Raw genomic sequence first — 27,833 nt, 5'->3', positions numbered from 1 at the left:
CTCTTGTGCGGGTGATCCCAGCCACCTCCGTGCTGGGCAGGGCAGAGGCAGGCAGCACAAGGCCCACAGGCCGCAGACCAGGGAGCCCGCAAGTCCCCGCAAAGTCAGCCCTTTACCGGCACGTAAACCTGCACGTGTATCTGAAGCAGGCAGGACCTGGAGTTCCTTCCCCTGGGGCACCAGCTGAGGGGGTAGAATGGAGGGATGGAAAGGGCACCGCTGTCCTTGTTGACTTCAGCCTGTCTCAGGGGATCGAAGATCATCTCACTCTCCGGAAAGCGAGGTCACGCCATCGTTTTTCCATCCTCCCCACTCTGGATGTCTAAGGTGAAGCGTTTTCTCTTCTCCAGCTCAGAGGCTGAGAATGGTGTGGAGGAGAAAAAGAAGGTCTGCAGGTCACCGGCAGCCCTGTCCCCTGCTCCACCCAGTGAGGCCGAGTCCACAGACCAGAAGAGAATCATTTCCCTGCGGTGAGTCCTCACCTTGACCCTCTCTGTTCTTTTGGCCTTTCGGGGCGGGGGGTTGCTGACAGGAGCTGGTGTTTCTGGTTTTATGGTAGTTGTTACGAGTGAAGATCTACAGGCAAATTACACCCCTGAGAAAGAAGCGGGGGGTTTTTCCTTGATACCCAGGCCCGTGCATCTGCCTTCCTCTCTCAGCTCTTCCCAGCAGCCTTTCTTCTCCTTCCCACCGCAGACTTCTGCAGAATTTCTGCCCCTTTCTGAAAGCACTGATTTGGCTGCGAGATAAAGCCAGGGTAGCCCGCACTCTGGCTTGGAGTTACAAAGCACCTGGAGAGGCTGGCAGGGTTGCTGATGAGCCTGCCCAGATGGGATTATCTGCTCAGCCTGTGGGTGTGCACACCTGCTGTCTCACTTCCCTGGCAGCCACGGAAAAGAGCAGAGGGAAAGCCTGCCTGGGATCCCGGGGCAGGCTGTGCACACCTCCCGGGACTGCCCTTTTCCTGGGGCCGGTGCTGGAAGCCAGGCTCAGTTTGGTCATGGGGCTGTGAGGGGACAGGCTGTTTGAGATGTGGAGCTCTGGTCCCCCTCACTCTCAGGGGCACCAGTTATGTGCTTTCTTTCACATGGAAGGAAGAAGTAGGAACTTAAAAGTTGCTTTTCTGCCTTTAAAAGACAATGGTTATAATAATAAAATGCCTTCAAAAAAAAAAAAAAAAAAAAAAGACAATGGTTAAGCCAACGGTCAGTTACAGATAACTGTGGCCGTTTATCTGCACCAAGGGGAGGAGTAATAAATAGCTCTCCTCCCCTCACCAGAACTGTCAGAACTGCTACCTTCTAGGTCTTTTGGCCTCTGCTAAAGGATGGTTAAATAACTCCTGCTTTTCCCTTCCTTCCTGGCTACCCAGGCCACGTCTTCTCTGCAAATCTATACCTCATTCAGGACCAAGCATAAGTCTTCATTCACTCTGCCACCAGCTTTTTCTTTTCTGAGTATCACTCCCAGTTCTCTCTCCATCTTTTCTGCCTGCCTGTTTTGATGCAGCTCACTTTCAACCGTTCTTTCTATAGCCGTTTCCCGTCAGAGCATCCTGCCTCACTCACCAAACAAAGGCACCAAGCCTGTTGTTTTGTGTCTTTCACCAGTATTGACTGGCTGCTGCAGGCGCTGTAAATGCACTGCACGTGTAACTCCACCTTCCCCGGGCTTCACATGAAAATAATTCACCCGTCGTCAGGGCCTGCCTGTTCAACTTCACCATCATGTGATCTGTGTAGCTGCAGAGAGCCCTGCACTTGGTGGAAGGCTCTGCTCTCACTGTCTGGAAATTCTGAATTTTTGAATAAAACTTTTGCACTAGGCTTCAGGTCCTGCTCATAATCATCTGTACGAAGTGAGGCTAACACAGTCGAAGAGACGCAAAGAAATAATGTGTGTAAATAAGCATCCCTCCCACCCCTACCTCAGAGGCCAGTGCTGTGCAGACAGGCCCTTCTGCTTGTGCCTCTTGGAGTCAAGGCCACAGCTGCCCTTTTGTCACATTTGCCTATAGCCTATAGTTATTTGAAAGGTCTGATCATTGCCTTGACAGCACTATTAACATTTATGAATTTGAATCAGAGGTGATAAATTCAAATCAGTGGCTAATATAAATAATAGGTAACTAGACATGTATAAAAGCAATTTTATTTTCAGGTATAGTACAAATGTTTACCCATAGTTTTTTTTAAAAAAGTAATTCCTAGAATTCCAAAGGAATTTATGTCTGTAAATTGCTTCAGTGGCCAGTAGTTGAATCCAAATCTCTGTGCCTTGAGTTGATGACAGGTATTTCACCTGTGGTTTGAGCTTGGTGGACTCAGACTGTCGGGGCTGGCAGAGGCCTGGGACATCACATAGTCCGTCTCTTCACAGCTGAGAAAACCAAAGTCCAAAATGTCTATAATTTCATTTCTGTCCCTCTGTCACACCCGTATGCCACCCACATTGCTTAAGAGTCTTCTTAAATTCACTGTGAACCAAACCTTGTTTTCAACTGAGCCTTATTCTAAAGAATCCTATTGCAGAATCATGAATTTCATGTGCCAGGCACCCCCCCCCCCCACACACACACACTAAACAGAAAAAAATCTACATAATTGTATCATAAAACTTGTTTATATATACACCTCTAAAAGTCATGCATGCATTCCACTTTGAAATGGCTGTATTTTGCTGTACAGTTGGAGATGCAAATTCTACTCAAATGGAAAGGCAGGACTAGAATCACTTTGGAAAGAATCCCGGGAGCTCTGACCTCTGCCCTTATGAGAACAGAGGAAGGACTTCCAAACGTGTTCTTTTTTATCCTGATTTCACTTCTGTTTTCCCACTCTGGGATGTTCTGTCTCTCTTTTCCTCATACCCAGTTCCTGTTAGGCCCAAGATCTTAAGCCCACATTGTCCAGTTGGTCTCGTCTCTTTCCTCCTGTTGGACTCACTGTCTCTGTACCTCCACCTAACGCCTGTGGTAGGCACTGCCTTTTTAATAAGATGCTTGGTGCGCACACAGGCTCCTTAAGGATGAAGACTGTCCTGTGTGCCCCGGAGCATTTAACACATCACCTCACTCAATTAACCCTTGTTAAGTATTCACAGATTTCTGAAACCGGAATATTCCTGGATGGAACTACAGCTGCAGTCTCAATAATCGGCCTCCAGTACTCCTCTTTGTACTGCTTAAAATACTTTTGAGATGATATAATTACTTTCACAGCTCAATCATTACTTCCTTAAGGTATGGTTTCTGCAGTTTGGGACCACAGCCTGCCGAAATCACCCCGGTCTCCCACATCACATTCTGGGTAAACGCCCTCAGAGTACTGAGGGATTACTGATGTCTAGAAGAGGAAAACCAATGACAGGCTTTCTTGTGAGCTGGTATAATAATCGAGATGTATTACAATAAAATTAATGGGTCATGTACAAAATTCACCTTACAAGACTCCCTGGTTTTTCTTTCCTCAGGTCGAAGTCCAGTTTTGATGGTGCCTCTTTAGCAAGTGAGAAGAACGACTGTAAAACAGAAAGCAAGAGTGACTCTAAGATTGAAAGGAAGAAGTCCTCATCTTCCAGCCAGGTACTTTGGGAATGAGACGTGTATCGTCTCAGAGGGCAATAGACGTGTGGAAGCCAAGGGAGGAAGGGAGCGCAAGGGTCAGGACCAACACAGGTTTTAGCGAATCGAGAAGAAAGGGGCAGCTGCAGTTCCTTCAGGCCAGCTGTCGTCAACATTGTATTTCACAGCTGACGTGGCAGCACATGCTGAGCGCTGGTGCGTCCTGCACTGTGCCTCTCCACTCTGACAAGTGCCCAGAGAACAGGGGCCAATCCAGAGTCACGTGCTTGTCTAATAATTAGCCCAGACCAGGAGAGGCGTGACATCCTTGCACTACAGTTAAAGAGTCGGATAAGGCACCCATGTGAATAGAAGGCCTCCTGACTGCGCACGGAGGAGGAGAACCTGGGAACAGGGTCACGGTTCTTCTCCAGGAGCCATCTGGGGTCTGCTCCGAAATACACCCCGATAGGTGACAAAGCCTGGTTCTGTGTCCCAGAGGGTAACGTACTTACTGGGGCCAACCGTTTGCGCTCTTTTGACACTTCACTCCTAAAATACTCGAGTATGTGTCCCTGAGAACTAGAACAGGAAACGGTTGGCTCACCCAGTAAATATACAAAAATAGTACTAACGTAAAATTCATTTTCGATGTCCACAGTTGTCCCAATAGTGAATGTCCGTTATAAAGGTTTTTTGTTCCCCCCTCTCTAGAATCCAATCAAGCCACGCATTGCATTTATTTGCCATGTCGCCTTTAATTTAGATCCGTGCTTAACTTTTTAAAATTGTATTTTTATTCACATTTTTGAAGACATCATGGCCCAGGATATTTTTAAATGAAGCATGCAACCAATGCTCACTGTCGCCATTAAAAAGAAAATCTTGGCAAAGCTATGATAGAACACCCAGCTTTAATCAAGGAAGCTTTCTGGATGCAAGATGTACTCCAAGGAAGCAGCATAAGCTAACCTACTTTATGTGAGGTGTTCATACAAAAGAGTTGACTTGAGGGGACCGTCTGTCTGCAGCTCTTCTTTATGGCAACACTAGGGTCATTTCTGCCATTGAGACCATTCCTAGTTTGGATAATACATCTCAAGGGCCAACTTGTGGTATCTCTATTCTGCCCAGAAGACTCTTCCTGCTAGGATGCTTTTGAAGAAGAGTGGTCAGTAGCTGTGTGGAGCCAGTTAAATCACTCAGTATCCGTGAGGCACAGGGTCCTGAACTGTGGAACAGGGACGTCCGTTCCCAGATTATCGTGGGGCTGGGAGTGGTCATTTGTGAAAGCATTTTACAGGCAGTAAACTGCTGTCTACACATTGTTGTCACAACTGGGAACAGATGCCCTGAAAATGAAGTGATTTGCAGCATTTGGGACTCTCGGGCCTTCCGCTACCCGGGAGAGTTAAGTCTTTCTGTGTGAGATCTACTTGTCACTACCTCCCCCCAACCCCCCAACACTGGTTAAAGAAATACCTTCACAACAGTCATAGTCATAGTGACAAGGTAGCAGGTCCTGGAGATGTATTACCCCATTTAAGCCTTACAGCATCCCTCTGAGGCAGGTACTCTTTTACCTCTGGCACAGAAGAGAAAACTGAGGCCCAGAGAGGTGAAGTAACTAGGCCAGGATCACATACCACAGACGAGGTAAAGCCAAGACTGAAACTCAGGGTTATCTGATACAGAGCTTTTAACCACTACCCTGTTCTGAGAGTACTCACTGGGATCCACTACCTGGTGAGATTTCTTAGAATTTTATCTCATTTCTTATCGGGGACATCCTCATCGAGCCACTTCTGCAGAAGGCTGACCACCAGCTGCTTCACGATTGTGGATATTATATGTCCAGTCAGCAAGTCACTAATCTTGTTGGGAAATGAAATCTTTGTGTCCTGCCTTCCTCTGTTTTTCACTGAAGAGTTGTGTTGGAGACTATAAGATCAGGGAGAAGGAATTTCTAAAGATTCTCAATTAAGGGTGGGGAGATTTGTTACCTAATTTAAATTGAAGTTAAAATTTGTGATGTGTGACAAGAACAGGTGACACCTATGTTTTGTCGTCCTTGTAGGACAAGGCAAACACACACTTCCACAAGCTGTTTCTGGATGTCCCCACTGAGGAACCCCTGAGGCAAAGTAAGTTCTGACCTGGTTGACTTTGAAAAGATGCTGATTGGTTTGGAGGGAGAAAGAGCCTGGGGACTGAATCACCAAGGGCAATAGGTTTCTGAAAGTCAGGATGTAACAATAACACCAGCCTCACTCAGCTTTCACCCAGCACCGTGAAAGACGAGGGAGTAGAATGGGAAACTGACTCCCTCCATGGGCTATGGAATAATCCAAGGGGATTCCAGAGTATCCTCACCTTCCACATTCACTGCTGAGATGCGTTGTGATTGGATTGTGCTGCGTTTTAGGATAACAAGACCAGAGCAAGAGAGGCCACTAGAAGAAGACAACACAGACCTAGGTGGACAGACATGTTGACTGCACTGTGGAGGACTCAGTGGTCAACACCTAAACACCTGGCCCAGCACGCCATTCAGCACCTGCTCTGCTCTGCTCTGCTCCGCTGAGCGCATCCTGGGCCCAGGGTTCCATTCCAGCCTCCCTCAGTACACAAATGCTAAGGCAACGTGCTGGCTTCCTGCCACCATCTCCAAACAGGAAGGTGTGGCTCATGTGCTCTCCCCACCATGAGACCGTCTATTTCAGAAGAGTCATTAGTGACCATCCCAGGGAAGAAAGCGCAGCAGTGCCAACATTAGCACTAGGATGACACATCTTCCCAAAGAGAGGAGATTTTTGAGACGTCATTCTTGAACCCTCATCTGCAATGATAGACTTGCCTTTCCATTTTAATGTTTACACTGATGTTTGTAAGACTTGGAATTAAAAAACAAACTCTCAGCTCCATAGCTTTATTCCACTAAAGATGACTAAAATCCTTTGAGCATGTGAGTGTATTATCTCTGCCCATCTCCGAGTCACCAGCATACATACACAATTTGCACTTTACATGGAAATTCTAAATGATGTAATACCTGTATATATTTCCCCAGGTTTTACTTGTGCTCTACAGAAGGAAATATTATACCAAGGGAAGCTCTTTGTATCAGAAAACTGGATTTGTTTTCATTCCAAGGTCTTTGGGAAAGACACTAAGGTTGGTATAATTTTTTAAAAAGAAAGTTAATCCTGCATTTTCTTAGAAATGGTGACTATTAATTGTTTTAAATGGAGCAGTGTTTAGAAATATTTGTGTCATTATTATACCTTTATACCAAGTTTCCTTTACTGTAGTTCCAAATACTACAGGTTCTAAATGCCTCTAAATGATATGAACTTCTCTTTTTCCCTAAACAGCACTCTCTCATTCATTCCTTATATACATATATGTCTCCCGCAATCCTACCTTAAATCCTTTATCCTTTTTACCAAGATGTCACCAGTTCTTCATACGGAGAATGTGTTGTAATTTGTTTCAAAGACATACATTAAACCCAAAACAATTCTTTAAAGAAATTCGAATTTCACACCATATTCACACAGTTACCATCAGAGATATCTAGGCAAACAGGCCTATAAATAAGATACTTACTAGAGCTCACTTTGTCACCAGCACAAAATGAGCAGGATGTGGAGCATCTTAGGCCTAGTCTGGGAGAGTCCCATACCCACAGTCCCCAGTGGACACTGACTGACATCTTTTCCTTGTCACTAAACACAGATTTGGGGGGGGCAGAGGCCCATGATACCTGAGCCATTAAGGGAAATAGCCTGAAGAAGTTGGCAGTTTTCCCAGGGCACCGCCTTCTAAAACGAGGCCCTTGGGACTTGAGCATGAGAAGGGAAAAACTAATTCCATCCCACTGACATTCTTTCCCTTGGAGTTGTGATGTCACATCAGGCCACCAGAACAAGGAGTCAAACACCTGGGGTTTGCGTGACCTCGGTGAGTTTTTAATCATTCTGATTCGTGATTATGAATAAGCAGCTTTTATACTCATGAAGTAGCTGATTAAAAACTCCTTTTGTTTTGACTGGTAGATATGTTTTCTTTAAATATTCTCCCTAAAGCCACTGGAAGTCTTATAAATAAAGACCACTTAACAAATATAATGGAAATTCTTTATTTGGGTGTTGAGTCAGCAGATGAACATCGAACATGTAATTTTTATTGTACAGAGTTATGTGTAGGTCAACATAATTTAGATTCACAGTATTATTTGAATCAGTGTAATGCAAAGCAATATTGATTAGTATTGCACCATATTTCTAGATTTCTGGATTATAAGCACTTGCTCATGGAGTGGAGAAGGGGACTGGGTAGTACTGATCCCCAGTTCCGTGGGATAAAGATAATTCTCAGAGCCAACACCTCTGACCAAAGCAGCAGGGGTTGAAAACATTAGTGAACAAAGAATTAGCCTTTGTTGAGAGATGGGGAATTCACAAAGCCAGTAAGTGGTTTCAAGCTAATATGATTCTAGCAATGGTTTCAGAATCCTGCCTCTACCTAAGAAAGAACTGACCAAAAAAATCTAAAACCAGTGACCTGGTTTTTTAAAGACAAGGACACGTGAGACTGCTTTTGCATGTGCTGTGTCTAATCTAAGAGACAGGACAGGGTGGGAAGGTAAGAACCATGATAGTGACTTGCACATCCTTCCCCACTGAGGGTGGTGTCAAGGAGACGTGGGCTTCAGCCCTGTGGCAGAATTGGCTCACTGCCAACAGACCTTGGTCCAATGTGATCCAATATGAACTAAAAGCAAGCAAACAGTCTGCTCTAGGAGGGGGAATTTTCCGCTACCCTGGAAAAATATTAATTAAGTGTAACCTTAATTTAATCAGAACCTTTTCGTCAGCCTTTGTGTATTTTCAGATGCTGGTAAAATTAAAGGCATGTATCACATTCCATCTAGGCTCAAAAAGAGAAGTGACGCATGCTTTATTTCTCAAATGTTATCTAGTTGTCACTTTATACTCATGAAGCCATTGATTGAAAACTCCTTCTTAAGGGTGTTCCATGCCTTACACTCTGCGAAAATCCAAGTTTACAGCCCCTTATCACTGTGTGTTTGCATTGCTGCTGAGAAACGAAATTAGACTCATTCTTATATCATCATCTATCCTGGAAGATCTTAAACTCTTTTTCCCAAAGTAATCCCAATTTATCCCTTCTGAATTAGCTCCCCAACTTCAAAAGTTTTGTGGGTAGCGTTCTTTAGCAAAATAAGTTTTTTTTCTTTAGTGTCTAATTAAGATTAGCCCCTCATTCTTCACAGTCTTCCCCTCTGGAACTTGGAGGGGCAGTAGAACAACTCCCATCTCATAAACCCAAACATGAATGCAGATATGCTAAATTAAAGTTTAAGACAATTAAAAGCTCAGTTTCGGTCCTTCAAGCTGGCAGTACTCACTTAAGTCCCTCCTCTTCCCCACTGACCTTGTTGATCTATTTCAGAACATGTGAAGCATTTTTACAAACTGGATGTTCGCCTGAGTATGTGCAACTGTGGAGGGATTCAGGCCCTTTTTTTGTTACCAGGAATGAGGGTGACTTTTCAGGGATCAAAGTGATGTGGTCCATTTTCCTTCAAGATCAAACCTGGTTGAAGGGCTATAACATAAAAATATCAGGAATATCTACTATTCTTCATGGCGTCTGGTACATTCTTATACTACATTGTATGAAAAAGAATCCCTATTTTGGATCAGATTGGTTTAAATTCTGATTTTGTAACTTATTTATGACCTTGAGAAAATCATATACCTCTCTAAACAAACATCCTTATCTCTTAGAATATCTACAGTATAGGACTGTCATAATTAAAAGAAATTGTCATCTTGTAAATAGGTATTGATAACAGTAGCTGCTGTAATTGTCGTTGTTATTCTTTGTTTGAACCAGAAAAGAACTTGGATTTATTTTATTTCACCCATCCTCTTTTTATGAGACACATGAGGAAATGAATGACATTTTTATTGAATGTTAGGCATTTTCCATCTATTATCTCATTTAATCCACAGAAAATCCTGGGAAGTAGGTAAGACTATCTCTGTTTTGTAAGTTGGGAAACTGAGGCCAGAAAGGATAGTTTGCAAGGTTGAGTGAGTCATGTAGATAGTAACAGAATTGAGAATCAGGCCCCAGACTTCCAGTCCAAAAATGGGTCTACTATACCAGTGCTTTTCAGCCTTTTCCCCTAAGGACAGAGCAGAGCAGTGTGTGTGGAGATGAGCTCAAAGTGGATGACCACGAGCATGTAACTTCTTTAGAGCCCTGGGATTACCTTTAAAATGAGTGCATATTTTGCATTCTATTCGCATGTCCCAGGTTTCCCACCAGACCCTTCAGTAGACTTGATGATCCAGGTTTATCCTCCAGCTTTGTAAACATCCACGTTGAGATCTCGGTGACACACCTATGCCACTAAGATATGCTTTTCTTCATGGAGGCTGGAGAGCTTGCGGCTGCTTTTGATTTATCTTTTATTTTTCCTTTAACGTGAAGATTTGGAGTGCTGCTCTGTGAAGCGTGAACCCATGTTAACTCAGTGATTCTGTTTCAGATCTCTATTCCGGCTTTCTCGGTAACCCTGATAAAGAAAACCAAAACTGCCCTTCTGGTGCCAAATGCCCTGATTATAGCAACGGTCACAGACCGGGTGAGTATGCAGCAGGTGTGGGCACCCTGCTTTGTCCTGCTGTGGGTTTCATTGCCTTAGGGGCCTCTTGTCAAGGACCAAGACCCTGAACCATAATACCATGAATCAGGAGTTACTCTGTAAGACTAATTTTTGAAATTACAGCCTTTAGGCATTTGTACGGTGTTATTTCCCCGACGAGGTGATTTATTCTAATATAATAGTTGCCAATTTCGAATTTCCTGCTGACTTGATTATACTTGCTTGACCAAGGTCAAAAAAATAAAATTCTTTCCCAACTTCCCTTTCCCTAACATCTGTTAGGTCAGGTCAGGCTAAAGGGAATATATTTCATTTCTTTATTATTATTTAAACCCCCCCCCACCACCACCTTGTTCACAGGGTGATGTGATATGAAGAGTCCCTGGGGCAGGGGTGGCCAGCCTCCACATAACCTCCATTGCTGCCTCTACAGAGCCAACCTGAAGATAGAAAACTTGGGCTTGTTATTCAAGTGCAGCTTGAGGACCAGTTCCTAGGCCCTCTTTGCTTCCAGGTTGCCTTAACTACCCCTCTTCGATGCAGAAGTTCTGGAGCTGTCATTGACTGTTGGGATATCCCAGACATGGGCAACCTGAAATATTTGCATGGAGAGCAGTGTTTGTCTCAGCTTGGCAAGAGAGAGGGAGTGGAATGGTTACTCATGGTTCACTTAAAATTCTTTTTTAATATTTTGCCTACTATATCTATGAAAGCATAAAAGCTACATTTCATTTCTAACCATACTGATTAACTTAAAAGGGGAAGGAAAGAGAAGGAAAGGTTAAAAGAGGCTATTGTGATGAGCTAGGAAATATGTTAATATCTGTTTTGAGATTTTTCTTTTTTTTTTCATACGAATAGCTAACAAGCAACAGGTAGTTCTTGCCAGGCACACACACAATGCTTTTCTTGGGGATAGGGATTGTTAAGAAAAGCGAAACTAAGAGGGATTAAGTAAGCAATTTGCCCAGTGTCGCCCACTTGGTAAGTAACAGAGCCAAAATTTGCAGCTCAGTCTGTTTAATGCCGGAACCCATATGTTAACTACTTTGGAATATGGTGTTTGCTTGGAAAGTGTATCAAGTTCTCTCACGGGGTGAGCAAGAGGATAATCACAAACTTGGGAAAGGGGGTGTGAGAAGATTCTGTGGCCCAAATAGATGGCCGAGGAGTGAGCTCTTTTTTAATTTCTCAACGTATGGTTTATGGTAAAATCATTTTTCCATATGTTATTTATCTCCAAATTACTCATCTAGCTCTGACTTGACTTCTTTCCCATAACTTACTTATAAGCGTCCACTAGAAAATCTCCATATTTGTACAAGAAAGAATCTGGAAGTGGCTTAAAAGAGAATGAGCTTAGAGTGGCTGGGACGTTTTCAATGGAAATCTAGGTCAGAGCAGAGAAAGCAGACCCTTGGGAACTGTTAAATACCTTCTGAAAGGGAGGTGGGGAAGGGAGGGAGAGAGACTAAAAAGAGGACCTGGCAGATGCAACTGGCCTTTCTTTACCATCCAGGTCTTTTTCTACCCACGCTTGTTTGGGGCTCCAGTGTCAGGGTACCGGAGCTTTCATTTTGCTCTACATTTCTATATTATTTAAGCTGGGTTTGATAGTTTTGTTGCTGTTGTGGGAGAATATACTCACTTTATTCCAGGAATGGAATAAAAACAATGTGTGGGTGAGTGGAATGAGAATATAGACTCTGTATATAGTCTATGTTGTCTGAAAATGAAAAAATATATATACAGATAAATTTTTTAACTGAACTCTCACTTTTAGTTACGCAGTATCTGTTAATAATTATTATTTTGTTTTTCAGTACATATTTGTCTCCTTACTCTCCAGAGATTCAACTTACAAATTACTGAAATCTGTGTGTGGGCACTTAGAAGTGAGTACAGCATCTCTGAGCCTCAATTGCTGTCCCTTCTGTATTTCTTACGGTTTTGTAGTTGATCTGGCTTTTTCATGTTGTAAAAATAATTTTATTTTGATAATTTCAGAATACAAGTATTGGCAACAGTCCCAATCCATCTTCTCTTGAAAACAGTTTCCGGGCAGACCGCCCTTCATCTCTGCCTCTAGTAAGTTGCCTACGTAACTATCTAAATGCAAAAGAAAGTGAGTAGGTCCCACAATTACACTTCTCCTTACACCATGACCAGTGTGCCAGAGGAATTTAGGACCATAGTATTTGAGGCAAAGTTGAAACAAGGTGTTTCTGTCCAGAAGAAGAGGGGACCAGAGCAGGTCATAAAGTTTTTCAGGTAATTGAAGAGTCATCCTGCAAAAGAAAAGAAACATGATAGTGCGCTGTCTTGGCCAGTTACTGGTCCACGAAGGTATTCAGCAAATCTTGCTCTGTTTGTTTGTCAGTGTTGTTTTAGAGGGATTCACCCGTCTATTTGGGTAGGGCATGATTCATCTCACAAGTCATTGAATGTCTTCTATGTTCAAGGCACCATGCTAGTGTACCCATAAGGACACCAGGAAAAATCAAACCTAGCTCTTGCCTTCAAAGACTTTACAGCTTAGTAGAGAAGAGGAGGGATACCCAGAAATAATGGTAAAAGAAGAAAGCTGGAATGCCCAAGTGAAAGGCAGAGATTCTTTGATTTCCTTAGAGCTTTTGACTATAGAGTAAATCTCTAATGGGAAGTAGCTCCCCCAATTTGTACAAGATTTGTACCTGTGATGGTATAATATAAGCCCAAGAGAGTCCTAGCCATGTTGTTCAAATGGTTGTTCCCAAATTGATAATTGTTAAATGTTTTAATACCTTTGGTGAAGTGGTATGAGCCCAGAGTTTCAACATCTGCAAATCTTTTTTTGAGTACTGCTAAGAAGTACAGGGATTGAAAACGTGTTCACACAAAAACTTAAACCAGAATGTTCATAGCTACATTATACATCATAGCCAAAAAGTGGAAGCAACTCTGATATCCATCAGCTGATAAATGGCTAAATACAATGTAATAATAAATCCACACAGTGAAATATTATTTGACCATAAAAAGGAAGAACTACTGATACATAATACAGCATGGATGAACCCTGAACACATTATGCTAAGTGGAAGAAAGCAGACCCAAAAGGCCACATATTGTGGGATTCCATTTATATGAAATGTCCACAGTAGACAAATCCATAGGGGCAGAAAAATGCGTTAGTGGTTGCCAGGGGATGGGAGGAGGGAGAAATGGGGACTGACTGCTAATGGGTAAAGGGTTTCTTTTGAGAGGGAGGTGAACATGTTGTGAAATAAGACAGTGGTGATGCTTGTACAACAAGGCGATTATTCTAAAAGCCACTATAGTTAGTTTTTTCATTGACCTGTCGATGGATAATTTGACTTGTTCCTAGTTTTCGGCTATTGCAAATCAAGCCGTTGTGAACATTCACGTACAGGTATTTTTATGGACATATGCTTTCATTTCTCTTTGATAAATATGTAGGTATGGAATGGCGGATCATATAGTAGATGTATGTTTAACTTTGAAAGCATTGCCCAGGTGTTCTACCTGAAGTGTATGAAAACTGCACTTTTTCTCCATCCTTGTCAACACTTTTCATAGTCAGTCATCTTAATTGTAGCTATTCTAATAGGTGTGTAGTAGAATCTTGTTTTGAGTTCACACAAAAAAAGTTAGTAGAACTAATAAAGGAGTTTGGCAATATTTCGGGATATGTGATCAATATACAAAAATTAGTTTTATTTCTCTTTTTTTCTTTTTCTTTTTTCGGCTGCGTGTGAATTTTATCTGTTTTTTAAAAAATCTACCTTAAAAAATAGTGAGAAATAGTATAAAATAGAATGAAACACAATTTGGAATCCATCAAACCTGGTTTCAAATCTGGGTTCCACCCAGCTGAGCTATGCCATCAGGCAAGCTCTTTAACTGCTCTGACTCAGGTTCTTCATGCAGTAAAATGCCAGGTTTCTTCATCCATTAAAATGCCAAGCTGCTAACGTGGCTGTAAAGGTTAGGTGTGATCATGTGTATGTGGAGCTTTGCATACTGCCTGATTGATGGTGGGCATTCAGTTAATAATTATTAAATTGACAAGACTCAAATTTTTTAATTTCCCTTCCCCTATAAATTCTTGCATGAAGTTGAAATGACTGTTGAAATGATCAGAGACAGCTAGTTGAAGATGAAAGGTTGCTAATTTGCTTACAAGACATGTCTCCTCTTCTTCACTTGGCAGCTAAATAAATTGTGAAAAGCTTGCCTAATTGTATCTTCGCCAGGACATTTTAGTGACGCCTCTTGTTTCTTCATTTCTTAAGCACTTTTGGGAACAAGTGGGATACACAGTAAAAACATCCTGCTTTTTCCCGACTCCTCACGCCTCTCACCCTTTTGTCATTTAGAAGTAACGTTACCGACCCTGTTTTGATTTGTTTGAGGAAAGAAAAAAGCTGAAACTTTCCTTTCAGTGTCTAATTTGCTAAAGCTATTTTCCCTTTTCTGTGTCCAATACCTTTTCTAAAACTATAATTTGAGAAAATCTCTGCATTTAGAACATGCATTTAGAACTTTCTAGCTACTTTTTTGTCTTGTATATGTCTGTTTCAGTCACTTTTTTGCATTACAAAATGCTAATGAAGACTTCTCCAGCTTTTCCTGGAAGCTTTTCAGTCATCAGCATTCCAGTTTTTTTCCTAGACATTTGTTGTTTCAAACAAGTTGGCCACTGTTTGTTGACAGAATTCTAACTGCTCAGAAAAATCAGTAACAGATACTCTGTGATCTGTTGAGGAAACCCAGTAGTATGGGGTCATCATTCCTTCTTTTCTGTATTTTATAGGTCAGGCCTAAGCGAAAGGCCTGGAGGTAACAAAGTCCTGTCTGTTGAATAAAGGAAAATGAGCCTCTCTTCATTTCATTATTTCCCTTCAGGATTTCAACGATGAATTCTCAGATCTGGATGGAGTGGTACGGCAAAGAAGGCAAGACATGGAAGGATACAGCAGTTCTGGATCTCAGACTCCTGAATCTGAGAACTCTCGAGGTCTGGGAGATTTTTGTATCTTTCCTGAAATTTAATTCTCCACAAAATTCTCCACAAAACATCCCTGTCTCAACCAAAAACAAAAAACAGAACCAACCAAAACACAACACATCTTCTGAGCTAACAATTAAGAAGGGACTCTAAACAAAGGGTGGTTTGAAAGTTGAAGGGAAAGGAATTGCCTGTGTGGTAAAAATCCATTTCCCTTCATACACATTTAACCAGTGTCTTCTTAGGAGTTCCCTGGCTGTCCAGTGGTTAGGGCTCTGTGCTGTCACTGCGGAGGGCCCAGGTTCCATCTCTGGTCAGGGAACTAAAATCCCATAAGCTGCGTGGTGTGGCCAAAAAAAAAAAAAAAAAAGTCTCTTAAATAGACATAATATTGGAGTGGTTGAAAGACAGAAACATGCAGTATTTTCTTACCTCTTCTTTAGTAATATTATTATAGCTGAATCGTCCCCATGAGTCAGTGGGATAAGGACAGACTGCCATTATATTATTTCATTCCTTATTTGCGTGAACATTGGATTTCATCCCCAAACCACTCAACCAGCTTGTGAGAAGATCCGTTTATTTTCTTGGCCATTATGTATATTAAGGGATTGATTTGCTTTGTGGTTTGATCCTGTGTGTTTAAACACACTGGGGAGAAAACCTACCCAGCTCCGTTTCATCTTGGTAGATTTCCACGTGACAGAGTCCCAGACAGTGCTGAATGTCTCCAAGGGAGAAGCAAAACCAACTCGGGCTGATGCCCTTGTGAACAGAGTACCTGAAGGAAAAGCCAAGAGCCTCCCTGGGCATGGTAAGGAATGGATTATTTGGCGGGGTGGTTGGGGGCACTGGGTATCTGCTTGTAACTTTCAAAGGGTCCTCATGTTTCACTTTATGACTGCTTTACTGTGGGGGATACAAAGGTGAATAGCCTTCATGGAGGACCTTTCATTATTCTGAATACTTTGAGTCTGTGATTCAGAAATTACCAGTAAAACTCAAGTTATTTAATTATTATTTACTAATTATTGTCATAACTGGTTACCAGTTGTACTGGTAGGAGATCAAGGATGGGGTCTGTAGTTTTCACCAGTCACTCCATCACAATGCTTGGCACAGAGAAGGCTCTCAACAAATATGTATCGATTGAAACATGTGGGAAGAAATTGTAACTACTGGTTAAAATGAGAACCTAAGGCTTTGGTTAGTATTTTCTCTGATTTCTATTACCTGGAAATATTTCTGTCTCTCAAGTACTTCTTCCCTATAGGGATACTGCTGCGTGAAGGAGATATATTATTTTAAGATAGTAATTTTTTTGTTTTCCACCCAGCAGGTCAGTCAGAAACCATTGGAATCATATCCAGAGTAAAGTCTCAGAAATGTCCAACTCTCCATCATATTCTTATATTCTATGCAATTGTGTAAGTAAATGTACTTACTATGAATGACTTGAGAAAATGATTCATTTCACTACAGGAATAATGGCATCACGTTACCAAGAGCCATTGTGAATCTCAGTTGCCTCTAATATGGCCCAAGCCTTTAGGGGGGCAATTTCTGTCTCTTACTTCAGTACCTTTTTTCTTAAAATTAGGTCACATTTTCATATTCATCCCCTGCTTATTTAAATAAATAGAAGGAAGGAAGGAAAAGCAAAATATGCCAGATCCAGCAGAAGGCTAAGTCCTAAGTAGATACTCTTTGTTGGGAAATTGTTTCCTGAATTATGAAGCATCTTTGTTCTTGTTTATTTTTCCATCTCTCCCATGTCCTCTGGATAGAGACCAAAACAACTTTAAAACGTCATCTCCTTTGTTGAAAACTTAGGCATTGACTTTTTTAACTTCCCTCTCTGCTTTTCGCCTGTAACCAGTTGTTCTTCTGAAAATAGCCTGACCCAGTTCTAGGCTGTTCCTCACAACAGCCTAGAGGATGCGCCCAGTTTGGCATCCAGATAAAGCAGGGAATTTGTGAGTCATAAGACTGGACACTCGCTAGCCAGGGCCTTCGACAGTACCTGGTGGGAGGAGGAGCACCAGCTTGGGAATCTGCCTTGGCTGGCCTTGAGTGAGACTACTGAATGACCATTATTTGTAAATTGAGGAAATAGAGAATTTTCAACATCCTTCTAGTTCTAAAGTTTGGTGCAAGCATCAGTCTGTTGAAAAAAGACTTTTTAGTGTCTCTCATTTTGGAAAATACCTTGCCTCAAGCGTACCGTGTTGCCTCTGAGTTTATTGTTTTATAAACATCAATCAGGTCCTGGCCACTAACCTACTGAGAATTTCTCTTTTATCCCTTTCCAGTGTCTGTGCACTAATCATCTCGACCTTCTACATGAGATACAGAATTAATTCTCTGGAGGAGCGGCTGGGGTCACTAACCTCCATTGTGGACACCCATCAGACTGAGTAAGACAGTCCCCTCCAGTGCTGTCTTCTGCTTGCTAGTCACATTAGTATAGTGTTCGGCCTGAGCTTGACATCCTTCTTAGCAAGCATTAATTGAGGATACATTCTGTATGAGGCATTTTGTTAAGTGTATACATGGGAAGTAAAGAGTAAGAGGGTCCTAGAAATAAATGAATGACTTGACTCTGCATGTTCTTGAGTTGCTACAGTGTCGCCAGTGATAAGGCAAGAAACAAGCCTAATTTCATATTATCTTGTTCTCTTATCCTAAGACTCAGTTGTGACCTTGGCCCATTTATTAAAATAGTCAAGTTTATCTTCATGAAATGGCAGTGAGTCAAGACATTCATAGAAAGAAAGAAAGAAATTCAAGTAACTCAGCACATTTCATCATATATAACTCTTTACCTGAACTCACTTATTTACAAAACTCTTGACCACTGTAAAGATCCATGTGACTCGTAACTAGTTGAATGTGTCTGTGAAGATTTTCTACCACAGTATTTTTAACATGCCTAACCTAATTAAATCTATTGATGTAGCGGTCTTTCTTTTAAACACATTTACATGAGGATTTTGACACATTCTCTAAAAAGTAAAATAAATCATTCCATGTTAGAAGCATACTTTTAGCCGGAGTTTTAAGAGTAGAGATTTCTTTGCAGAGTACATACCACGTGCTAGAGACTCTTATTACAATAGATACTTTCACACACATATACAAACAACTTCCTCTCATTATATCTTTGCCATTACCTTATGAGATAGCTGTTATTCCCATTTTACAGGTGAGGAAACTGAGACTCAGAGAAATAGTTTAATGTCTTAAAGTTTGTAACAAAATCAGGATTCAGGTCTATATGACTACAAAAACCACAGGCTTCCTAGTCTACCAGTGGTTCCTTGCTTATGAGGAACAACCTAGAAGTGCGTCAGGATATTTTCAGTGTGTATCAGAATCATCTGGATGGCTTGTTAAAACAGATTGCAGGGCCCATTCTCCAGTTTTCTGGTGCTGGCCTGGGGTCTACACTTTGAGAACTATTACACTATACCATTCTAGGGCCTTTCTTTACACTCTAACCATAGCCTAAAAGTCTTGTCCTATGGTTTATGCGGATGCTGAGACAGATTATTTTTGAACCATAAACATACATTTGAACCACTAATAAGAAGCCTAATGAATGGTTTGGGATAGTTTCATACCCTGCCCTTAACCTCTCCCATGTTGTTCAAAATGTTAATAATACACTTAGAGCTAGGAGGTGACTCTACATTATTGCAAACTATTCGTTCACCATCATATAATGGGTTGATTTTATTAGGAAAATGAACCTCATGTCCTGTTATTTAATTAACTTGATGATGATGAGGGGGAAATTCCACTAATGGAAGGCAGGTGGAATATTTATTCTATTTAAATAACCCAGAAGGAGGTACCATCTGAAAAACAATCATTTAAAGGGAAAATCACAAAGGTCACATATGACATGAGGTCAGGGAATACCCATGACAGGAGGGTCTGTTAATAAAGTAACAGAACCTGAACTTCCTCAGTATCTTACTTCCTCCAGGGTCATCCATCCATGCTGCCCAGGTAGGTAAATCCACACTTGTAATCTGTAATCTGGTTGTTTCATTGGTGCAGAGCCATTCTTTTTTTTTTTTTCTTTCTTTCTTTTTTTGAATATAATTGCTTTATAATGTTGTTAGTATACATTGTATCAGTTTTGTTAGTACCTTCACAGCCTGTGGATTGTCAGAATTTCATGTGGATAAATCAGTCCTCTGAATCTCAGATCCCTCCTTTAGAAACCAAAAGATTTAGATTGTTTCCTTTTTGAGATCTAAGATTTTGATACTATGGATCAAGGATAAAGAAAAAACTGTTTCAGTACTACTCAGTGAAAAACATCTGATTGCTTTCTTAATATTGATATAATCATCAATAAGTTACCAAGTACTTATGTCTCAAAAATAGATCCTATGTAAAATAAATTAGACCAGTCAATGCCATCTAAAAACTTCACAGCTTAAGTTACAACCAAGAAACAGAGAGGAGATACAGACCATGGTTCTTAACCTTAACATGAAAATCTAATCAATGGTTTCAGAGCAGCTCTCCAGGGAAATGTATACACATCTCTAAATTTCCTACACTTTTCCAGAGGAATGAATAAAGAAGATGTGGTACATATATACAATGGAATATTACTCAGCCATAAAAAGGAAAAAATTGGGTCATTTGTAGAGACGTGGATGGACTTAGTGTCATACAGAGTGAAGTCAGAAAGAGAAAAACATATATTAACGCGTATGTGTGGAATCTGAAAAAATTGGTATAGATGATCTTATTTACAAAGAAGAAATAGAGACAGACATAGACAACAAATGTATGGATACCAAGGGGGAAGGAGGAGGATGAATTGGGAGATTTGGATTGACATATATACACTATTGATACTGTATGTAAAATAGATAACTGGTCAGAACCTACTGTGTGGCACAGAGAACTCTACTCAGTGCTCTGTGGTGACCTAAATGGGAAGGAAATCCAAAAACGAGGGGATATATGTATTCGTACAGCTGATTCACTTTGCTGTGCTGTAGAAACTAACACAACATTATAAAGCAACTATACTCTAATAAAAATTAAAATAATAAATACATAAATTAATTTCTGACAGTTTTAGCTGATAAAGGACCCCAGTGCACCCCAAAGTAAGAGCCCCTGCCTTTAACAGTCAGATGGTAAATAGTGAAAACATAGGTTATATTACTGGACAAGGGCAAGTACATTTATATGACGGATCTCAAAGAAGGAGCTACGAAAGTCTCACATGTCAACAGAAATTTGATAAAAGACATTCCTAAACGTTACGAAGGTTCTCGTGTAAATGGTTGCTTCTCCTATAAATATAGTACGTATATGACTGAGAAGAACAATAATCCTTGCTAATTCGTGCTGTTGTGGGCAGAGAGAAGGTATCAGGAGTTGATGAAAGGAGTCTTAAGAAACTGCATGCTTGAGAATTGTCTGATTTTTTGTTTGGAGGCCAAGGCACAACACAGCCACTTAAACAAAAATAGCTTAAGAGATTTCCAGCTGAGCTTTGAAGAATTAGTCCCCTAAACATCTAGTCTGGAGTTGAGGATTATTGCAGGGCCTTTCTGATTTAAGTTAAATGCACACTGTATTCTATTATCACCTAGTTTTCTGTTCAGATACATTTAAAATGTGTTCATTCTACTTCTTTCTTTGCCATTCCTGCCCACAGTAATTTTTCTCTTTGTTCTTGCAGACACACGGCACCATCCGGCCTGGGGTCACAAGTACAGCTAAATGTGGAGGTCCTGTGCCAAGAGCTTGCGGCTAACATAATGAGATTAGAAAAGGTGAAGCTTTCTTTCCAGTGTTGGGGGCAGTCACGGTCATGCCTGTCGACCGACATAGGGCAGGGGTTACACATGCATGGGTGTGCCACAGGCCACCTAAATGACCAAATACAGCCAGGGGATTTTCCACAAAGAAATAGGTTTCAACCTCATTTTCCTGGTTGGTGGACCTTGTGGTTTTCCTCCTCGGTTAGAAATCATTCTCTGTGCCATAGGGCCCAATCGTAAGCGTCTGCTGACACGGGGCTCTGGGCGAGGCACCGTAGGGAGTGTGCCCAACCAGAGAGGGCGGCCCCAGCTCCACCCAGGCCGCTTGCTGCCATACATAAAATATTTGCCTTCAGTCTCTGTGCGATACATGTCACCGTTTCCGCCTGACAGAGGAATCAAAGTTTCAAGTTAACTTGCTCAAGGAGACACACCTAGAAAGCTGGCAGAACTGGAGTTTGAACGAGGTCTGCATTCAGAGTGGTGCTTGGAACTCCTCTGCTTTACTGCCTCAGAATCCAGCCTTAGGCCTGGGGGATACGGCCACTGGAGAGGCGGGTGAACAGAAGGTAGACACCCAGAAATATCTTAGTTAAGCCTAGTTCACATTTATTTTTCCTTTCAGCACCTCTGTCCCTTCCCTTCTCCTGCTTCATTTTGACCCTTATCCTTAAGGGAAAGGTTTAGAGTGAATTGTTCAATTCGAATTGCTGCCACAAATGCCCAGTATTTGGTGGCTTTCCATAACAGTGCAGTTATGCTCACTTGGGAAGAAACATGACATACCAGTGAGTCAGACCGCGCTTGTCCTGCAATACTAAATGGCTTAGCTAGCATTTAACCACTGAATTTTGGAGAGCAAAAGAGTCTTCAAGCTTCTGTTCTAAACCAAGGCCTGGCAGATGATTCCTACTGAATCACTGTATTGGTGAACAGACTTGGAAAACAGGAGAGCTTGTCCACAACAGGCAGACAGCTGGCCACATCTTGTACAGAGCCCAGCTACTTGTTTAGGAGGACTGTGGTACCAACAGAAACCTGTGTCCCAAAGCAGAAGCAGGAAAGAGGGGAGTTGGGGTCAAAATGCAGGGATCAAAGTTGTAAAATGTCAAAAGTTGCCTACATTGCTCACAGGAATCTTAGCATAAAAACAGTCGCCACGCCATAGCCATGTGCTTGTTGCTCTGTCTGCGCCCTGCCCGCCAAAGGCAGGCTGGCAGGGACACAGCGGCGCGTGATGGGGACAGTGGCTGCGCGCTATGGGAAAGTCGGAGCCAGGTCCCAGCTCATTCTACTCCATACCAGCAACTTCCTTCCACTCTCCTGCAGGGACTGGTCATGTCTCAGCCTCCTGATCTGCCCACTTGTCACTTCCCCATTTCATGGCCTCACTGCCCTTTCAGTCATCCTTGTGGGAAATTGAATTTTTTTTTTTTAACTCCTTACTCTTTTTCACCTGCCACCAACAGATTAATTAGGTGACAAAGTCCCACACAATCTATCTTCCAGTGTCTCCTCAATCAAGCTAGAGAAGCTATGGGATAGCAACCAAAACTGTTTTCCTTTCTAAAATATCAGTTGCTAAGAATTGAAGATAAAATTTTTTTTGATGAAATGCTTAGAAATATTTGGCTTCCATGCTGCCCTAGAGAGCGGGGGTGGTAATTTTCTCTTTCGTTCCCTCTGGCACACAGTGGTATTCTTTGGAACTTTAAATTTCATTTGCCCAACAGACATTTCACCAAGCACATTTTCAATGCCCAACACTATACTGTGGTCTTGAGATCCACAGATAGGCATGGTCCCTGAGAAATTCTCAGTCTTCTGGGAAATGTTACATCTAATAGGATATAATGTTAAACACTACTTGTGGTGTTTGTCTGATTCAGACCATCACACGGGCTTTGTCAAGCCCGGTTTTCCATTGTCTCTGCATGCATTTGGATCACACCTGCTGCTGCCAGGGCTTTTGTTCTGTTTCTCTTCATCTCTACTGACATTTTCATCTTTGTGCCACACTTTCATTTTTAGCCCTATCTTTTTTCATTTTAAAGTGGTTTGTCAAACAGAATTCTGTGCCATGCTCATGCATTTATTTGCCTGATCTAAATTTAACCCATGTGTGGCTTTTTATTCAAGGTAGAGGAGATTAATCTCAACCATCATATAAACCATAGCAAATATGACCTTAATACACTCCATTCTATGTAATAACAGGAGCTCTTCTCTTATTGTTTCAAGATACAAAACAGCTTACAAAAGCTGCTTGAGAATGGGGACTGATCGGCCAGAAGCTCGGGCCAACGCAATACCTCGCACTTCCTTGAAGTAGGTGCTCCCCAGGCGTTCTGGTGGAGCGCTCCCTGCTGGCCAGAGGAGCGAGCGGACGGGCAGCCCCAGCCACACTTGCCCTTGGAGGTCACCGGCTCAGGAAAGAGGCTAAGGGGAATAACTTGGGTTCCTGTGCAATAAAAGTTGACCTCGACTCTGAGGAGGTTTCCAGTGCTGCTGCCTGAAGAAGACAGACCCATCTCTGGAGGTCTCAGGAAGAGCCTGGCGGACACCTGGATGATTGTGGTCCAGCAGGTTATTGTGACTGTCGGCAATACTTGACATACTCCACTCCAGCCTTTTCAGTCCTACCCACCCGCCTGTCCTCTCCTGTACACCCCTCTTAACCAGCCTTCAACCTAAAGGATATATCACGTGCCAACAAACTCAATACGGTCCTTTAAAGAATTTACCATGACTCTCCAAAAAAGCAGGGGGAAAATTAAAAAAAAAAAAGTCCTAATGGACAGACTTGCTTCAAACAAATAACATTTTAGTTTTTTTTTCCCTTCCCTATCCCATTTTAGGTTTTGTATTGTTCCTCTAACTAATAATTAATAGGACTGATTCTCACCCACCCCAGGTCAAGAATCTGTGAGACATGAGACTAAAGTACTAAATTAAACTTAGAGACCAAAACTAATCTTTAGACCAAAAAGTATAATAGCAATTTGATACAGGATGAAAAACACTGCATTTTTAAGATTGTAGGTGGACTGTGTTTGTTTCAAAATAAGATGTCTGTAATTAATGCTGAAACCCATCTCAGCATGATAGCATGCTTTTCTCTTTTGCTGACTAAAATACATAACCGGTGGTTTGCTAACTTCTATTTACCATATGGGTTGGCTGGTTTTTATTAATAATTATTTAGATACCCTAATATCTGTAATATAAAAGATATTCTGTTTATCTATAACACATTTTATAATCATTTCTATGAAATGTATTTTGTTTAATCAGATAAGCTAATAAGTGAATTGGTTACATCATTTGTATTTGTTAGCCTACTGGATAAGAATTGTGCCTGGTGCACCCCTGGCTTTTAATAAATACTCGTTGGTTATAATGCCCTGCTAACACTGAATGTTTTGTCAGTTTGTAAATTCTTTTAACTAAGACAATATGCTTTTTAACTGCTTTTTACCTCCTCCCTACTACTTCCAACTCACCCATACCTCCTTCTTCCCAAGTATTCACTTCCAAAAAGATGATTTAAGTTCTTGGATGGCAATGATATAGGGGAAAGAAAAATGAACTTTGAAATCAGAAAACCAGTGCTTGATTCCTGGGTCCTCATTTTATGAATTATGTGACTGTCATTTCCCCCCATTTTATTCATGAGGATAAAAGTACCAGGAGAAAGTGTCATTGTGAGAATTAAACATCATAATGTTTCTAAAGCACATCACCATGTGAGGCAAGTTGTATACTCTTAATAGGAACCATATGCATTATTTCTTAAAATGTTTGCATGCCTGACAGTCCAGTTTTATAAAAGTTCTATGTCAATGCTTTATAGTTAAAACCCATTAGAGATTCAAGAGTGGGTCAGCCACCTCTGGAGAGAAATTTTACAGCTGTGCAAAGAGGCTTTAAATGGTTCAAATTTCACTGAATTAGTAATCTGCTATCCAGGAATTTATACCACAGCAATAAGCAGAGATCTAGTCAAGGATTTATATATAAGAATATTCTTGGCTTAACAGCAAAATAATAGAGACTATTCAATAGTAGAGCACTTAAGTTATGTCACTATTCAGAATGATATTGTCAAAAAATGGCATGGAAAATACCATTAAAAAGGTAAGCATATAGAGGATGTGGAGAAAAGGGAACCGTCCTGCACTGTTGGTGGGAATGTAAATTGGTGCAGCCACTATTGAAAACAGTATGGCGGTTCCTCAGAAAGCTAAAAATGGAATTACCATATGATCCAGCAATCCCACTTCTGTGCATATATCTAGACAAAACTATAATCCCAAAAGATACATGCACCTCAGTGTTTGATAGCAGCACTATTCACAATAGCCAAGACACAGAAACAACCTAAATGTCCATCGACAGATGAATGGATAAAGAAGACACAAGTATTCCATATATACAATGGAATACTACTCAGCCATACAAAAGAATGAAATAATGCCATTTGCAACAACATGGATACAACTAGAGATTATCATACTAAGTGAAGTAAATCAGGGAAAATACCATATGATACCACTCATGTGGAATATAAAATATGACACAAATGAACCTTATCTATGAAACAAACAGACTCATGGACATAGAGAACAGACTTGTGGTTGCCAAGGGGGAGGGGCTCAGGGGAGGGGTGGAGTGAGAGGTTGGGATTAGCAGATGTAAGCTATTTTGTATGGAATGGATGAACAAGGTCCTGCTGTATAGCACAGAGAACTATATTCAGTATCCTATGATAAACCATAATGGAAAAGAATATCTAAAAAGAGAATATATATATGTATGTATAACTGAATCACTTTGCTGTACAGCAGAAATTAACACAACATTGTAAATCAACTATATTTCAATAAAATCATTAAAAAGGGTAAGCATAAAACTACGGTATCCAATTTTATGAAGAAATTACTGCATGTGTGTGTACACATACACACACACACATACATTGGCCTTTTATACATCCTCTAAATTTTGTATAATGAGCAATTCTAACCTTTTTTTAATCAGATAAGTTGATTAAAAATATTGAGACTCTCAGCAGGGATTCAGATCTTAAAACTGCACTTCTCCTTCCTCTGCCCCAACAAACAACACTGCTGCCAGTTGTGCACCAGGAGCCACTTTTTTAGTGGCTTCTCCAACAACTACTACAGTTGACTCTTTCAAGAGAGAGAAGACACTTCATCATTCCTAGATTTAGTTGTTATTTTTGCTTTGGTGATGTTGCCTATTTTATTTTTTTATTTTTTGTTATTAGATCCTAAGTCAAAATCAGGTGCAGCAGCAAAAGAAATCATAAACAAGAAAGAAGACAACCCTCAGAATAGGAGAAAATGTTTGCCAATGAAGCAATTGACAAAGGATTAATCTCCAAAATACACAAGCAGCTCATGCAGCTCAATATCAAAAAAGCAAACAACTCAATCCAAAAATGGGCAGAAGACATAAATAGACATTTCTCCAAAGCGGACGTACAGATGGCTAACAAACACATGAAAAGATGCTCAACATCACTAATCATTAGAGACATGCAAGTCAAAGCCACAATGAGGTATCACCTCACACCAGTCAGGATGGCCATCATCAAAAAATCTAGAAACAATACATGCTGGAGAGGGTGCAGAGAAAAGGGAACCCTCCTGCACTGTTGGTGGGAATGTAAGTTGGTACAGCCACTGTGGAAAACAGTATGGAGGTTCCTTAAAAAACAAAAAATAGAACTACCATATGACCAGCAATCCCACTCCTGGGCATATACCCTGAGAAAACCATAATCCAAAAAGACACATGTACCACAATGTTCACTGCAGCACTATTTACAATAGCCAGGACATGGAAGCAACCTAAATGCCCATCAACACATGAATGGATAAAGAAGATATGGCACATACATACAATGGAATATCACTCAGCCATAAAAAGGAATGAAATTGAGTTATTTGTAGTGAGGTGGATGGACATAGAGTCTGTCATACAGAGCAAAGTAAGCCAGAAAGAAAAACAAATACTGTATGCTAACATGTGCATATAGAATCTAAAAAAATGGTACTGATGAACCTACTGACAGGGCAAGAATAAAGATGCAGATGTAGAGAATGGACTTGAGGACATGGGATGGGGAGCAAAGGGGAAGCTGGGATGAAGTGAGAGAGTAGCACTGATATATATACACTACCAAATGTAAAATAGATAGCTAGCGGGAGGCTGTTGCATGACACAGGGAGATCAACTCGATGACGGGTGATGACTTAGAAGGGTAGGATAGGGAGGGTGGAAGGGAGTTGCAGGAGGGAGGGGGTATGGGGATCTATGTATAAATACAGCTGATTCACTTTGTTGTACAGCAAAAACTGGCACAACAGTGTAAAGCAATTATATTGCAATAAAGAGCTCAAAAAAAAAAAAAATAAAGGCATGGCCATCATTAAAAATTCTACAAATAACACATGCTGGAGAGAATGTGAAGAAAAAGGGAACCCTCCTACACTTGGTAGGAATGTAAGTAGGTACAGCCACTATGGAAAACAGTATGGAGGTTCCTCAGAAAACTAAAAATAGAATTACCATGTGATCAAGCAATCCCACTTCTGGGCATATATCCAGACAAAACTGTAATTCAAAAAGATATATGCACCCCTATGTTTATAGCAGCACTATTCACAATAGCCTAAACATGGGATGTCCATCAAGAGATGACTGGATAAAGAAGATGTGGTACATATA

General features: G+C 41.1%; 1 protein-coding gene across 2 annotated transcripts in view; it reads left to right on the top strand.

Moving 5' to 3' along the window:
• GRAMD2B (GRAM domain containing 2B) overlaps positions 1 to 25,976 on the top strand; it is a 59,712-nt gene extending 33,736 nt beyond the window's left edge. Inside the window, exons 2-14 of one of the 2 annotated variants that reach the window (XM_057736358.1) lie at positions 351 to 470; positions 3,472 to 3,583; positions 5,640 to 5,706; positions 6,633 to 6,736; positions 10,149 to 10,244; positions 12,089 to 12,160; positions 12,273 to 12,353; positions 15,174 to 15,285; positions 15,968 to 16,090; positions 16,616 to 16,703; positions 17,589 to 17,693; positions 20,996 to 21,089; positions 23,319 to 25,976. In XM_057736358.1, coding sequence (XP_057592341.1) covers positions 351 to 470; positions 3,472 to 3,583; positions 5,640 to 5,706; positions 6,633 to 6,736; positions 10,149 to 10,244; positions 12,089 to 12,160; positions 12,273 to 12,353; positions 15,174 to 15,285; positions 15,968 to 16,090; positions 16,616 to 16,703; positions 17,589 to 17,693; positions 20,996 to 21,089; positions 23,319 to 23,360 — 1,216 coding nt within the window. In that variant the 3' untranslated portion in view covers positions 23,361 to 25,976. Of the gene's footprint in view, positions 1 to 350; positions 471 to 3,471; positions 3,584 to 5,639; positions 5,707 to 6,632; positions 6,737 to 10,148; positions 10,245 to 12,088; positions 12,161 to 12,272; positions 12,354 to 15,173; positions 15,286 to 15,967; positions 16,091 to 16,612; positions 16,704 to 17,588; positions 17,694 to 20,995; positions 21,090 to 23,318 lie in introns of both variants that reach the window. The other variant, XM_057736352.1, reaches the window with a different exon arrangement.
• The last annotated feature ends 1,857 nt before the right edge of the window (positions 25,977 to 27,833 follow it).

Source organism: Hippopotamus amphibius, chromosome 1 (genome assembly GCF_030028045.1).
Source record: "Hippopotamus amphibius kiboko isolate mHipAmp2 chromosome 1, mHipAmp2.hap2, whole genome shotgun sequence".
NCBI lineage: Eukaryota > Metazoa > Chordata > Mammalia > Artiodactyla > Hippopotamidae > Hippopotamus > Hippopotamus amphibius.
This window is presented reverse-complemented; position numbering and strand designations above follow the sequence as displayed.